Source organism: Sceloporus occidentalis, unplaced genomic scaffold (assembly GCF_023333645.1).
Source record: "Sceloporus occidentalis isolate IW3139 unplaced genomic scaffold, rSceOcc1.0.p SCAF_232, whole genome shotgun sequence".
NCBI lineage: Eukaryota > Metazoa > Chordata > Lepidosauria > Squamata > Phrynosomatidae > Sceloporus > Sceloporus occidentalis.
The window spans coordinates 132,650-148,792 of NW_028317212.1; the positions used below are offsets into that span (position 1 = coordinate 132,650).

At 46.8% G+C, this 16,143-nt stretch overlaps 1 protein-coding gene across 1 annotated transcript; it reads left to right on the forward strand.

Annotated features, from left to right (window-relative positions):
* Positions 1–7,789: 7,789 nt before the first annotated feature.
* Positions 7,790–15,109, forward strand: CIMIP2B (ciliary microtubule inner protein 2B). The gene is made up of 6 exons (XM_089503408.1): positions 7,790–7,857; positions 11,138–11,370; positions 12,466–12,641; positions 13,532–13,670; positions 13,884–14,102; positions 15,021–15,109. Exons 1-6 carry the CDS (start codon positions 7,790–7,792, stop codon positions 15,107–15,109), a joined length of 924 nt encoding a protein of 307 aa, XP_089359534.1.
* Positions 15,110–16,143: the final 1,034 nt, after the last annotated feature.

A 16,143-nucleotide genomic window follows, 5' to 3' on the forward strand; every position in this document is an offset into this window, starting at 1 on the left:
ATAACCCCCCAGCGTTGTATACAGTAATATAATCCCCAGCACTGTATACAGTAATATAACCCCCAGCGCTGTATACAGTAATATAACCCCCACCGCTGTATACAGTAATAACTTCCCCCAGCCCTGTATACAGTAATATAGCGACATTTTGTCATGTGATATTTTGGGTGACTTTCCCGGCTCAGACACCACACAGAGCTGATGCTTTATGACGATGCTAAAGAAGTCAGTTCCTTCATATACTTTCATTAGTCAGGGAGTCTGACCGGGTGATTCTATTCTTTCCCCCATGCATTATGATAAGGAGTTGGGGGTCTGTCTAGTAGATTGGGGCTCAGATAACAAAGTGAGAACCCATACAACATTATATTTAGGGGGGGGCAAAAAGTACAAGTGGGGTAAAAAGGTAACCATATGGAATGGAACAATATTTTTTATTAAATGGAATAAAAAAATATTGGAAATTCTACATTCATTCGCAAAATGCCTTATGATTCCTAAACCTTACTTTCAGATTCTGCTTCGTATTTTCCCTATCGCTGTTCTAACTGCTGTTCAGACGAGGGGGGGTTTGGTTTCTGTGCTGTTTGATCCACTCGGTCACACTCAGCAAAAACTGTCAAAAGCAGCATTTTAAGGGTTATTTTGCCTTTTAAATATGGCTCTTGTCTGGCGTGATGGAGCCGCTCCCTGGAACAGTACGGCATTGTATGAGCACAATGTGTAAATTCAGCTTCCATTTCTTTCATCAGAGTTGCGGAAATTCACGGAAATGGGTTAAAAGAAAGAATTGGGGAATATCTAGATTTAAAGGACTTCTGTGCTCATAAACGGCACCGGCTCAAACCCGTAACTAAAATAATAGAGCAGGGAAAGCGGCAGCTCTAGCCCCAATCTACTAGACAAACACCCCGATTCCTTATCATACTGCCTTTGGGGAACAATAGAATACCCCGATCTTAACTACCCAGTTGGACTCTCTGACTAATGAAAGTCTATGGAGGAACGGACTTCATTAGCATCGCCATAAAGCATCGGTTCAGTGTGGTGTTTGAGCATATAGACGGCGGTAAGGCAAATGACACCCTCCAACTGAGGTGGCTATTTAGGTAAGGCAGGTAAGGCCTCCTCATAGCCACTTCCCTAACTGCCCCATCCTCACTTATTTCTACCCCCACCTCCAAAACAGGAGTCCTGATTTGGGAGGTATGCCAGTATAATAACCTCTGGGCTGAGGCTCATGGAGGATTTTTCCGTTTCCCCGACGAGAAGGTATCCCCCAATATTTCAAATAGCCCAATAGGGAGATGTTTCATTTGGGGGGGGTGGCTTTACAAAAAGTTTTCTGAAGTAATACTGCAGTTTTTTGGACATGCACTTTTACTGCAGTTGTACTGCATTTGTACTTCACTGTACTGCAGTATTACTGCACATTTACCAAACTTTTTTTTTATATTGCAAACCTACAGTTGTAATTCAATGTACCGCAGCTTTATTGCATTTGTACTTCCGTACAAAAATAACTGCAGTAAAAGTGCAGTATTGCAGTTTTTTCATGTCCAAAAAACTGCAGTATTACTTCAGAAAAACTGCAGTATTTTTTTTGTAAGGGTTGCGAGAGATGAATATTACGCTAACTTTATTTATAGAGCGCCAGCGAGTTTTGTAGCGCTGTTACCATAAACACAGAAACCTGGAACATGCCGACAGATCGGCCCCCGTCCGGCCGCCATGTAGGCTGCCAATCTTTCCTGCTGTAAAATATTCAACAATTACATTAACATCGATAATACCCAATTTGACAATAATATTAACTCACGCTAAGGCAGGCTGGGGCCGGAAAAGAAGAGGATCCTGCTCCTGCAAGCTTACAATCTATTAGGAGGTTGGGGGTCACTTACTGATTTACCTATTGTGGGGTATTTGTGTAACTGAGCGGGGCATTTAGAAGAACAATGGGTTTTATGAAGCCGTTTCCTGCTGTTTCTCTACAGAGGACCCAATGTGATCTACTGCGGCCGCTCATATCCAGACATCGCACTCACGTCATCCGGCAGCCTCCCGACAGCGCTGACTTTTTATTGCTAGCCCGGCCGTGCACGTTACTGGGACTTATAATAATAAACTGCAATGCCCCCCGTGCCCACCAAACATTCTGAGAGGGACATAGCCGGTGAGACGAAGCTGAATCCCAAAAGAGGGACTGGTCAAACTAAACCGGGATACTTGTAGGGTATGAACATTTACAACCACATAGGCAGTACAGCCCGAGGTCTTTAGAGAGACAGGAAGTCCTGATATAAAACGTTATTGTCCTCACTCCCCTCACACTCCCCTCACTGCCCTCATTCCTCTCACACTCCTCACTCCCTTCACACTCCCCTCACTGCCCTCATTCCTCTCACACTCCTCACTCCCCTCACTCCTCTCACACTCCTCACTCCCCTCACACTCCCCTCACTGCCCTCATTCCTCTCACACTCCTCACTGCCCTCACACTCCACACTCCCCTCACTGCCCTCACTCCCCCATTCCCCTCACACTCCTCACTCCCCTCACACTCCTCACTCCCCTCACACTCCACACTCCCCTCACAATCCACACTCCCCTCACAGCCCTCACTCCCCCCATTCCCCTCACTCCCCTCACACTCCACACTCCCCTCATTCCCCTCACACTCCACACTCCCCTCACTGCCCTCACTCCCCCCATTCCCTCCACACTCCCCTCACTGCCCTCACTCCCCCCATTCCCCTCACACTCCACACTCCCCTCATTCCCCTCACACTCCACACTCCCCTCACTCCCCCCATTCCCCTCACACTCCCCTCACTGCCCTCACTCCCCCCATTCCCCTCACACTCCTCACTCCCCTCACTGCCCTCACTCCCCCCATTCCCCTCACACTCCACACTCCCCTCACTGCCCTCACTCCCCTCATTCCCCTCACACTCCACACTCCCCTGACATGAGATAAGTGGAACAGCCTCCCAGCAGATGTTATTCCATCTTCAAACAAGTAAAAAATATTAAAAACAAAAAAATAGAAATTACTGAAAAGTGTAAGAAAAACTCTTAAAACACTGCTGTTGGTGGATATTTATATTTATATCTAAAACTCAGACTCCCCCCCCCCCGACCTCCCTACCCGAAAAGTATTGCAGCAAAGCCTTTTCGTCCTTTAATCTAATTAAATACTAATTACTGATCGTACCAACAAAATGCAGTTTTATTTTCTTCCGCATTCTTTAGAAGAGGTTGGCAGGGAAATTTAGTATTTTTTTTGTATCACAATCAACAATTTATAACTGGTAATTTTTATTATTTTACATATAATGAGTATATATTTAGTTTTTTATGTTTATTTTCATTTTTTTTAATAATATATATGTTTTTCAAAGAAAAACTATGTGTCCTCAACAAGAATCTTCCTTCTTAAGGGTTAAAAATATCCTATAGTGATTTAGACTTTTAAAAAGTCTACTTTACTCCAGAGGCAGCCGAGATCTGAGGCGGAAAGTGGCAGATCTATCATATTTAATTAATTTCCTGCACAATAAGGCCCAGCAGTGAAAGAGTTAAATGTGATATTTTCGCATCACCTGCTCCTGTACAGCGTATGTGTGTGTGTGTGTGTGTGTGTGTGTGTGTGTCCTTATTTAACCTGTTCAGTGCTGGAATACAGTGCTGATGGGAGTTGGATTCCAGAAGCACCTAGAAGCGTCAACGTCTTCTGTCGGGAAACCATCTGAATTGTTTTTCATTCATTAAAAGTCTACTTTTTGCCTCTTTTTTTATATATATATTTTGACTTTTTTTGGGGGGGGGATTCATAAACTTACCCTGAAGAATGAGCCAGAAGAAGGCGCAGCCAAGGTAAGTTCTGCCAAACTCCATGCCGTCTCTTAGCAACAAAGTAGAAGAAAGTCTCGCTTTTTGGGAATAATGGAGCTTCTGGGAAGTCCGTCTGGAGTCAGGAATGGAGACTAAAACCTGGTGGGGCAGAGAGCCTTTTAACTAAAACTCCCCCTAAGGAGGGGAGGAGAGGTGGGAGTGAAAAAAAAAAAGCAATTATGGCTGTTTGTGGAAGGAAAAATGCAGATATGGGGTTTTTTTGGGGGAAGGCGAAGCTGGGAGGAAAGTTTTCCGGAACGTCCGCCTCCTCCTGGGGGACAGGCAGCTGCATTGACTCCAGATCACTGGGAGAATATTAATCAGGAGGTGCCCGAGGCGGCACATGCCCCATGCTCGGGGGGGTATTCTTTTCCCCATTATACCCCTCCATCTCCGCCTCGGACCCCCTAGTGTTATAGATTAGGACTTCTTGCTCCAAGGTTTCTCCTGCTTTGGAACGTCCTTCGGGGCGGATTCATCAGAAAGATTTTCCGTCATTATACCTGGAAAACGTCAAAATCCGAGCCTTCAACTATTAACCCTTTAACAGCCGGTCATAAAGAGTCTGGTATCAGCCAAAAAGGTTCTCATAATGGTCCTCATGGAAACCATGGCTTGTGAGTAAAAAAGAGATACTGAGTGAAGTCACCTGTATTCAAGCAGGGATTTCAGCTGTGATCTAGCAGTGAGAAAACCATCACAATTCCCAGGTATGATGTCGTCATTTGCTTAACCTCCTTGATGTCATCAGTCTTGAGGATTTCCATCATAGAATAACATCTCAGGAACCTAGAATACCAGCTGTTTGTATCTCGTTGTCTTCTTTAACTGATACTTTGTAACAGAGAAGTTCCCTTTCCAGATGGGCAGAGCGGGGATTATTTGCCCCAGACTCTTCTGCCTCCAGGTCTGGAAACAGGCAGAACCCCAGACGCGCGTCCTTCACAATCTACCCCCAGAAATGATGCTTAAGTCGCATGGGCTTTAATACTCACACTCACCCCCTTCTTCAGGACGAAATGTTGCTGTGACATCACACAGGTGACATCATATTAAAGTTTAGTTTTCTTACTAAATAAGCATTGCCTGCGCAGCCGTTGAACCTGAGGACAATCAGGAGAAGCAGAAGACCAGTCTAGCTTCTCTGACTGTCTTGGACCAAACGGGACAGTTGGCACCTACACATGCCACCACACTTTGGTGACTATGATGCAGGGAGAGTGAGGCTCTGCTGAGGTCGTCGGTGGAACAGGATGCGCGATAATGACTTTTCCTATCGCGCTTTACAGTAATAATTACAGTAAGAGCAAAGACCCGGCGCCCCTCGCTGGCAAACAATGCAAAGGACCCCCGTGGGGCTCCTCACTTGTTCTCGGCTTCCTGTTCTCATCCACCTTTGTTCTTTCCGGTTCTCCAAAGAAGCGATGGCCAAAAATAACATATTTGTGTTATAAGACCTCACTTTTTTCGGGGGCATTTCTCATTATTTCCGAATTTACCTGCCCCCGCTGACAGCACGATGGAGGTTTGCTGTGAGTGGGGTGGTGGCTACAGAGTTGTTAAAATCTGTTTTTTTTTTGGTTATAAAACGTTTCTCCTCCTTTTTTATTATTCTGCGACTCTCAAACTTCAGTAAAAAAGGCACCGCCGAGTCCTGGGGACAAAAACAGGCAAAATGATAAAGTAATTAAGATTGTGCCAATGTAGCGATGGGCGGAAAATTCCGATACATATAAACAGAGACACTGAAACACAGAACCAGCCGGCAGATCGGCCCCATCCGGCCCCCGTCTAGTCGCTGGTTTCTCCTGCTGTAAAGACTCAAACCTTAATCAGTCGTCGGTCTCGTCTTAGATTCAGGAGCCGTATGTCTATCCTATGCATGTTTACAATCCCTCACTGTATTACCCTCTACCACTTCTGCTGGGAGGCTTTCCCACTTACCTACCACCCTTTCAGAAAAGTAAAAGTATAAAGATTGGTGTTTGCATTGACATATTATGGCCCAAGGACATTGTTCATGTAATAATACTGAATGTAGATGGGAATAACAGTCTATCAGGCATTGTCGCCGCAAGGAGCAAATATCACAGAACTCCGGTGGGGGGGGACACAAAATCAAGCTGCTGCCGAACTTCAAAGTGCCGAAGCGACACAATGGCTGGTGTGACACGTTGTGACGACCGTGTTTCCCGCAGGATCTCGCTGATTTATTCAGAAACCTGCATTTCTAGATTCTGTGCAGTAACGGCTCACAGGCCAGCGGAGGCTCCGCAGCGCGGCTCCGGCTTTACTTAGTGACACAGATGACCCGAAAAAGAAAAAAATGGAACAAAAAGTCTGATACAAACACGCCAGGCATACCTGCAAACACTCCCGAGTCTCCGCGTGAAGCCCTGCTTTACTGGGTCTCCCTTTTTCCAGACAGGGAAGCCGTACGGTGCTGACCGCCATATTACATCTTTTTCTTTTATATTACTGGCTTAAACAGTTTGGGAGTAGTGATTTTTTTATATATATATATATATTATTTATTTATTTTTCTGTTTTCGCACTCTTCTCAATGCTGTGAGGCGCGAGATCCCTTTGGAGAACTCCCATACATTTTTGATGCCACTGATGTCACCATGACATCACTGGACTCCCAATACATGTTACTTATTTTTCTATTTATTTTATTTACATTTTATTTTTTGGTTATGATCTGTCTGTGCTGGTCACGCCGTGATCAGTAAGCAGGGCTCCGTGCTGAGTCTCTCCTGCCCTCCAGTGACAGACACCTACCGGCAGGGGGTGACCGATCGCGTGATCGGGCATTCTTTGTATAAAGGTGTAGTGACGCTCACGCCGAGCGCTGTTACACAAGATCAATAGAGACGTTCCTGCCGCTGAACCAGTCTCATGGGCTTCTTGGCACGGCTTTTACCGGTACGTCCTAATCGGTGAGAACGGGTAAATCTTATTGTGCATTTGGTGTGTTGTCAGTTTTAACGTCACTGTTAATCACTATTGTAGCAGCGCTACGGACTCTGCAGCCGCTATTTACATAAAATGTCATGCCTAAGAAGACACAACTGTATGTTATTGGGGCTTTTAGGACCGTAGAACCCTGCGACACCCTCATACCCAACAAACATTCTGAGCTCCTAGAAAAGAGGAGCATCAGGGGAGGAGAGAGGGGCATCAGGGGAGGAGAGAGGGGCATCAGGGGAGGAGAGAGGGGCATCAGGGGAGGAGAGAGGGGCTAGCCAGAATAAACAGGGAGGTATCCTTTAATGATATTACGAAAAGAATGGCTTTTTTCACTAGTATTGCAGAAAGTAAGGCAGAAAGTGGTTGGCACTGTATATATACACGGTGTACACAGATCTCTGTCCCTCCAACCAACATGAAGCGGTATAATATTAACACCCAGAACCCTCCGGCAGATCGGCCCCATCCGGCCCCCGTCTAGTCGCCCATTTCCCCTTCTGTAACGACTCAAACCTTAATCAGTCGTTGGTCTCGTCTTAGATTCAGGAGCCGTATGTCTATCCCATGCATGTTTAATACCCTCACTGTACTACCCTCTTCCACTTCTGCTGGGAGGCTGTTCTACTTATCTACTACTCTGTTGGACCCGGATTGTTGTGTGCCAGTCTCTGGTATCTGAGTGTGCCCAGGTGTTTGTGTACCATGGCTGGGTGGCGGATTATGTCTGGGGTGAGAGTAGCTCGTCTGCTGCCTGATCCTCCCCTCCTCTCTTTCCTTGGATCCCGGACACTCCTCCTCCAAACAAGTGTCTCCTTATCCCTGACAACAATACACAGCGACACACCGTGACACACACACGGTGACACACGGCAACACACGCAGCTCGAGCCGGTGACGGAGAGCAGGGGGTCCAGGCGTGAACATGACGGCGACCTTTCCCAAAAAGATCAGCCCCATCCTAATGACCCCGGATCCCCATTATATTCCCGGGTAAGTGCAGCGCTACACCCAAAACGGCGCTATTCTTTTGTTTGTTTGGGGTTTTTTTTTTTTATATAAGATTTACTTTTCACGCAATTATTTTACTGAATCAGATAAAATGTAAAATTTTCTGCTTCCTTAAAGAAACATCAATAATCTGTAGATAAATCTTTGATTTCTTACACCAAACGCGGCCCCCTGGAATTCCGTGGCATCAGAACTCACCTAAATCAGTTTAATCCACCTAAAAAAACATAAATAATTAGGATTGGCAGATGATGACGGGTGCAAAATATAATTCACGCACCGCGGAGGGTTAATATTCTACCCCTTCATCAAAAATATAGCTTCTGGTTTTATACGTTTTGCAAAGGTCTGCAGGCACATGCATTTTCAAAGCCATTTCTGTCGGGAACACTTAATTGTCATGTGACACAAAACCAGGCGCTGATAGGTTGTTGTCATAGAAACTGGAAAACACTCCTTAAAAGTGCCTATGTTTATTTCTATTGTGATTAAAACTTCAAAGGAAAGGATGAAATAACAGATTGGCCGAGGGTTATTTGCTCAACATACCGGAAAGGGGGCAACCACCGTGGGTAGATAACAGGGCATTGCCCCACTATCTGCCCCACTATCTGCCCGTGGTGGTGGGGTGTTGCCACAAATCTAATAAGTAAAGACCAACTTTCATTTTTGGTGAGGATGTTGGAAAGTGGGTGACATTACAGAGATGGAAAGGGTGCCGTTGGTGATACCCCGGGGTAATAATGGTGATAAGAACCTGCCCCAGCCGCGCCACTATGCCACCTTAAAAAGAGGGAAACTCCATTGTATCTGCACTTTCTTTGATGGTTCTTGTTGCTATGGTAATGGTGAAGGGCTTCCTTTTACTCCATCATGAAGAACTGGAAGTCGCTGTAGATAAACCATAGAGATGTCTAAAGCAGTGATGGAGTTCCAGGGCTCCTCTCTATGGTGTTTGCTGTCAGGGATTCGGTCAGCCCAGGTGGTAGTGGAGGTCCTCCAGCTCTCCGTAACACAGGCAGTAGATGATGGAACATTGTGTCTCCGTGATGATGATAGTTAGATGTCTGGGACGGGCCGCCGTGGAACGAGTGAGGTGCTATAATTGTATTGTGATATTTTTGGGATCTTTATTTTAAGATGTCAGACCCCCGGATGCATTCTTATAATAACCAACATTTATACATCCCCAGTACAAACATCTACCGAGTGAGGTGGACGTCTCTGGTGTGAGGTAAACACCTGCCACGTGAGGTGGACCTTCCATGTGAGGTGGACAAGCCCACCATTGCACTTGAGGTGTTGAGCCAGGGCTGATCTGGAAAGAGAGGGAAGCCATTGATATGGACCACAGAGAGGATCGAAAATTAGGCCGGAGTAGCGTTGTTGAGCCGGCTCTGCTCTTCACAAATTACGGCAGCCTTTGGGGTTGAGCCCCGTTATACAGGCCGGTGAGGCCGCCTCCGGTGAGGTTGTAACCAGCTCTACCTGCATTATTTGGGGGTTGTCAGTGATCTCATACCAGAAACTACCCTGACATCACACCCGCCTCTGCTCACACTCACTCACTTGAATGTAAATACAGTGCATGCGCCATTCCTTAGGGGGATTATGACTTCCCTTGGGACTTGCGGTAAGCAATCAGCCATACACAAAATTGGGACAGCTGGTAGGCGGATCTATGTCAGGACAGTCACAGTAAATTCAGTGCTGTCGGTAACTATAGTTTGAGTAGCAGTTTAATGTGCAGGGTCTCCTGGTTACTGTATACATACAACCAGCGCTCTTGCAGTTGGGTTCAGCACCAGCCCACGCCCAGCCGCGTTACCGGCCCAGAATCCTGTCCGACAGCCTAGGATGCGGGTGTACAAAACACTACGCAAAGACAGGGATTTAACAAAGGACAGGAGGGGAGTTTATGGAGGCTGAGATGAAACGGAAGGAAGTTTTACTTTACTGAGAGTGTGGTGGATAAATGGAACAGCCTCCCAGCAGAAGTGGTAGAAGGTAATACAGCGAGGGTATTAAACATGCATGGGATAGACATACGGCTCCTGAATCTAAGACGAGACCAACGACTGATTAAGGTTTGAGTCTTTACAGCAGGAGAAACGGGCAGACTAGACGGGGGCCGATCTGCCACATGAGTGAATGTAAGGTATCCGTATCTCTGTATTTGCCCCGGGGGCAGGAAAAGGCTAAGTGTCGTTGATCTGGTTTGGTGAATAGCAGGCTGTGCACACGCGTATTGTGTGTTACCTGCGAGGCTTATTACTGTGTGTACACGTCTCCATGGCAACAGGTCACAGACTCCGGGGCGTAAGCGTTAGTAGTTTACAGGCTACATTGAAGAAATGCATACCCTCCAAGTGTCCCTGGTTAGGAGGAACAGTCCCTCCTGGGATCCAAATACATTGTTTTCTCTTTCTTTTTGACCCTGTCATCCTGGCCACAAACCCCACTCAATCTCTCATCATACTGCCTTGTAGCGATCAATAGAATTTCTCAGTCTTAATCACCCAAAGGGACCCTCTGATTGATTAAGATGGTCTATTGTGAAAGGGGCTCCATATGTATAAGTAAGACTTCATTATCATGCGCTGGACTCCCCGGTGTGGCTCGGCGTTCCTGATCGCAGTGTGTGCCGTTGGCCAGCAGGGGGACAGATCCCCTGGTGGTCTTTACTGCTCTGGGCATTCAGGGCCATCTGTCACTCAACCAATAGAGTCATTTTATTAAAAAATATTACATTTCTGTGAAAAATATTGGGATGGCTGAGAAAGTATAAGTTAAGAAGCCATCCCTATGTAATAAATCGCGTAGCATATAATTCAGAGGTATATTCTATAGTATTGTACAGGCCATATGATGGCACTGAAAGGGTTAAATAGTCACTCCTATACTGTGCTTTCGCCTCTCTGCGCATGCACATTACAGCTTGCTGCTGCGTTTTAAAATATCTTTACTTTCTGGGTTTAACCCTGACCCTCAGGGGTTTCGCCCCAATCTCAGGGTGGAGGTTAACCCCTTCCTATTCTCCCTGCTGTGGTCATATATAGGACTCCCAGTTGGTGTTTTTGCTCCTAGTATATAATGGTTGATATCTCTGCTTGAATGCAGGTGATCCAATTAAATGTATCTTTAAATAATAAGTCAAGGTTTCCATGACGACCTATATTAGAACCATGTTTGGCGACTTCACCTGTTCAGGTTTAGACAGGTTCTAGATTGGCGCCTCATGCTCTTCGTCTCCCCGGTGCAGGTACAGCGGATTCTGCCCTCAGTACAAATACAACCTCGGGAGAACCTACGGGAAGCTCACCTTGCAGCTGCTGACCTGCCCCGACATTCATCACTCGGGGCAGTTAGTGCTCCAGTCCTGCCCCTTCCCGCCCCCTCGCATTAATCAGGATCTCCCCGAGACACCAACGAGGAGAAGGAGGCTGCGCTTGGGGGACCAGAAGTTAAACTGGAGCATGATCCCCGGATACACCGGTAAGAGACGCGCCTGCACTCTACTCATGTCTATTAGACTGCAGACCAAAAATTATTATTTTTTGCTTTATTCGTTTCTAGGCACCGAATTTTGTTTCCTGTCTTTTGGTTCGGATGGAATTCGGAGGGCTTTTCTTCCATTCGGAAACAACATTTTTGTCACTCACTCATGCACACACTCTCATTCACTCTTTCAATGTCTCCCTACATTCTGTGACCCCTTCCATGTCCGTGTCTGCTATTTTCACCCTGGCTTCCTCTCTTTCTTCTTCTTGCTCTTCTGCCTTCTTTCTTCATCTACTCCTCTGCCGCCCAAGCTCCAGGCCTCCCGGACAGCTTCTGCGAAAGGACGGCGCCTTCGCACACACCCTCTCCCTCGATTGGAGGAACGGGAGAGAGGCTGTCCCCATGGGGGCGTGCAGTGGCTCCGCACCTTTGCGAAAGTTCTCCAAGGAGCTTGGATAATGCCGACGGATTCGCAGAAACGCTTCTCTTTCTCCGGGAATCTGTCTGGAATATTCTGGCCTCTTGCAACGAAACGCAAACATTCGCAGCTCTCTGCTTCGTTTTCGTTTGTTTCGTTGGGTTCTTCCTCGTTTTCAGACATTCGTACGAAGTAACAAAATAATGAAATTGGCAAATTTTAGTTAAAATTAAATAATGGTTAAAAATTGTCCGAATCGGAATATCTAATGTTTTATTATTATTATTAATGGGAAGAAAATCACTATTTTTTTATTTATAATCATACGTGTTACAGTCTAAGCATCAGAACATTCCAGAATTCCACACGTAGGGTTATTTTTTTACCGGTTTTCCCGTAAAATTCACCATTTACTGGGCCAGTCTGCAGATGCGCATGAATTTTGTCTGAATTGAGCAGAAGGGGAGGTGAAGCGGTTAATCTGAGGGCGCGATCTCCTATGACATCAGCAGAAGTGGTATAGGCAGATAGGTATATGACTATCCTAAATATAAGGCAAGACCAAGGGGCCAATGGCTCTTATTTGTTGTCCGGTTCTAGGTCTGGGTTCTAGGTCCTGTAATGTACATTAGTTCTGGATTTTCTTTTTGATCGTTTTTCATAATCCTCAGGTTTTATCCCCAAGTCTCAGAATTTCTTTGCTAAGACGTACACAGAAACCAGTAAGGACGCCCTTGGGGACTTCCAGAAAGACCAGCAGCGGCAGGAAGCCCAGAGGCAGGAGCAGACCCTGGCCACCAAACTCCAGAATGGACAACAGCAGCCGCAGAACGAGCGCGAGAAACAGGTGAGAGCCTCACACCGAGCACGAGAAATAGGGGAGAGCCTCCCACCGAGCGCGAGAAACGGACGAGAGCCGCAGGCCGAGCGCGAGAAACGGGCGAGAGCCTCACACCGAGCGCGAGAAACGGACGAGAGCCGTAGGCCGAGCGCGAGAAACGGACGAGAGCCGCAGGCCTAGCGCGAGAAACGGGCGAGAGCCTCACACCGAGCGCGAGAAACGGACGAGAGCCGTAGGCCGAGCGCGAGAAACGGGTGAGAGCCTCACACCGAGCGCGAGAAACGGACGAGAGCCGTAGGCCGAGCGCGAGAAACGGGTGAGAGCCTCACACCGAGCGTGAGAAACGGGCGAGAGCCGCAGACCGAGCGCGAGAAATGGACGAGAGCCTCCCACCAAGCGCGAGAAACGGGTGAGAGCCTCTAACTGAGCGTAAGCCTCCCACCGAGTGCAAGAAACGGGCGAGAGCCTCCCACCGAGCGCGAGAAACGGACGAGAGCCGTAGGCCGAGCGCGAGAAACGGGTGAGAGCCTCACACCGAGCGCGAGAAACGGGCGAGAGCCGCAGACCGAGCGCGAGAAATGGACGAGAGCCTCCCACCAAGCGCGAGAAACGGGCGAGAGCCTCTAACTGAGCGTAAGCCTCCCACCGAGTGTGAGAAACGGGCGAGAGCCTCCCACCGAGTGCGAGAAACGGGCGAGAGCCTCCCACCGAGTGCGAGAAACGGGTGAAAGCCTCCCAACGAGCGCGAGCCGCAGACCAAGCGCGAGGAAATGGGGAGAGCCTCCCGCCCAGTAAATATTCTGATTAACCCCAAAACATCAGTCGCCCTGCCAGAGATTCACTAAGATTTCCAGCCTCTGACGGGTGTCGTTGTAAAACCATACGTCATATTTCAGCTTCTCAGGTCCAAATACCGGACGCCACTTCCAGCCTTGTCTAAAGAGCCGGCGCTCTACTTCTCCCAAACTCCCTTCGAATCCCAGATGTCTCCTTACTACATGGATGAGGAAAACCCAAACAAGTATTTCATCTCAGGTAACGACGCCGTGCATTCCATGGACTCCGTGTACACGGGGAGCAGGGCCGCCATTAGGTTCCACGTTAGCTAAGGAACGATAGTTGGGACTCGGGTCCCAAGGGGGTGTCTCGCCGTCGCCGGTGAGCTTCTGGGCTGTAGCCAAAGTTCCTTCCTTGGCAGGAGGCCATCGGGCTAGTAGGTGCTTCTCATGCTATCTGCTCTTCTTCCAGGTTACATGGGATACGTTCCTCGGTCCCGATTCCTCATTGGAACCGGGTATCCGGTCACCACCAACAGAGCCATGGTGGAGTTTGAACGAATGAACTCGAAGAAGGATATAAGACCGTCTGCCAGCCAAGAACCCCACAAGAATGGGCTGCAGCCAGACCAGAGCCACATCTACTTGGAGGAGCTGGGCTTACTTCCTCGTTACACCGGATACGTGCCAGGTCAGGGACTTTTTCTTTTTATCTAAAGAGTTTTGACAAAAAGAATACATGGATATGGCTGTTGTTTTCATGTACACCACCGTTCACCAAACAGAACTGTTTTTATGGAAAACAAGGAAATTTCTGGCTGTAATTACAAAAAGGTTTTCTAACCATCAATTAGCCTTTTATACTTAAACTTGGATCAGTGAACACATCGTGCCATTGGAACACAGGAGTGATGGGAGTGATAAAGGGCCGTTGGAACACAGGAGTGATGGGAGTGATAAAGGGCCATTGGAACACAGGAGTGATGGGAGTGATAAAGGGCCATTGGAACACAGGAGTGATGGGAGTGATAAAGGGCCATTGGGACACAGGAGTGATGGGAGTGATAAAGGGCCATTGGAACACAGGAGTGATGGGAATGATAAAGGGCCGTTGGAACACAGGAGTGATGGGAGTGATAAAGGGACATTGGAACACAGGAGTGATAAAGGGTCATTGGAACCCAGGAGTGATAGGAGTGATGGGAGTGATAAAGGGCCATTGGGACACCCGAGCAGTTACCATTCATCCCAGTGATACCATTCATCCCAGTGATACCATTCAGGGAACTCACACTCTACAAGCAATAATGATACGTGTAACGGTAATCAGGTCGATCGTAGGGTCCCTGGCTGTTGTTGCCGGATTGCTTTTGGTTATAAATGGTTAACCAAAGGTTCTCAAAGTAAAATATAGCTCCTCCAAAGAAGGTTTCCTAGAACCAAGTCATAAAAACCTAGAACCTCCTGCTGTAAAGACTCAAACCTTAATCAGTCATTGGTCTCCTCTGGGAATAAACATAGAAGCATGAATTGAGTTGCCTGCTCTCATCTCCGACCAATAGGAGTTGAGTCATTAAACATGAGTGCTTGTCTTATATCCCCTCCTCAGGTTACAAGTTCCAGTTTGGGCACACCTATGGGCAACTTACCCAAGATGCCCTGGGGCAGAGTACTCTGCAGAAGCAAGTTCTGGACTAGAAGCCAGAAGACATCTCCAGTTGTGACTATAATTCCCTCTTCAGAAACACAATTCAGTGTCCAAGACAGGAACGTTCCAGGGAATGAATAACTTCTTCCTTCTATCAAATCCACGTTTCAAGGAGAATCTTAAATTAATTTCTAATTTAGTTCCCTTCCCCCACTTTTCTGTTTCTATGTACATTGCGCAAGTAAAAGTCCTGATCAGGGTTCCCAGCAAACATTCTCCTTTCTTCATCTCATCTGAGCGGGACCTTTGCTCATGGACTGGTTAACTCACCTGTGGTCAAGTGAGGACACCCGGTCTTATCTGCTTCACGGTGCTACGGAATCCGGTGCTTCCAATTGGTGCTTTTGCCCCCATTATATTATGGTTGATACTCCTACTTGAATGCAGGTGACTCAATTAAGTGCATCTTCAAATAAAGTCAAGCTTTCCATGATGACAGGCATTTAATGGTTATACATTTGATGAGACGCTACATAGAATATACGTGATAAGCTATTAAAGGGTTAACATTTAAAGAGTCCCAGGGGCAACTCACTTAGAACGTTCCCCCGGTGTGGCTTTGTCTGTTTACCCCCTTGGGGGTTAAATGTTGAAATGATGCTAGTGCAAAGTTTGGAAAGTGGTTTTGTCACCATAGCAACCAATGTAACGTCAGCTACAGTGATTATTATTATTATTTATTTTATATAGAGCCATCAAACTCCGTAGCGCTGTACAAAGGGATGAGCCCGAAGCACTTCTTATACATGACTCGCTCTGTTCAATAAGGATAAAAGCCATAATCTCACCAAATGACGATGATTTGGTTCTTGTTTCACCTCGTGAGGTTCGGTAACCTCTGGATCTAGATCTGTGAATGTACATGAAGTATTTTTGTGCGAAAAAGCAATAAAATGCATAAAAAAGATAAAAAAAAAAAAATTAAACAAGAGCAAATTTCACAGAGACAATGACCACACTGATTGCAATAAATTAGGGCTGCAACTAACGATTATTTTAATAATCGATTAGTTGGCCGATTATT

Coding starts and splice junctions, on each gene's coding strand:
- CIMIP2B (XM_089503408.1), top strand. CDS start 7,790: ATGACGGCGACCTTTCCCAAAAAGATCAGCCCCATCCTAATGACCCCG. Junction 7,858..11,137: donor GATCCCCATTATATTCCCGG/GTAAGTGCAGCG, acceptor TCCCCGGTGCAG/GTACAGCGGATTCTGCCCTC. Junction 13,671..13,883: donor AAACAAGTATTTCATCTCAG/GTAACGACGCCG, acceptor CTCTTCTTCCAG/GTTACATGGGATACGTTCCT.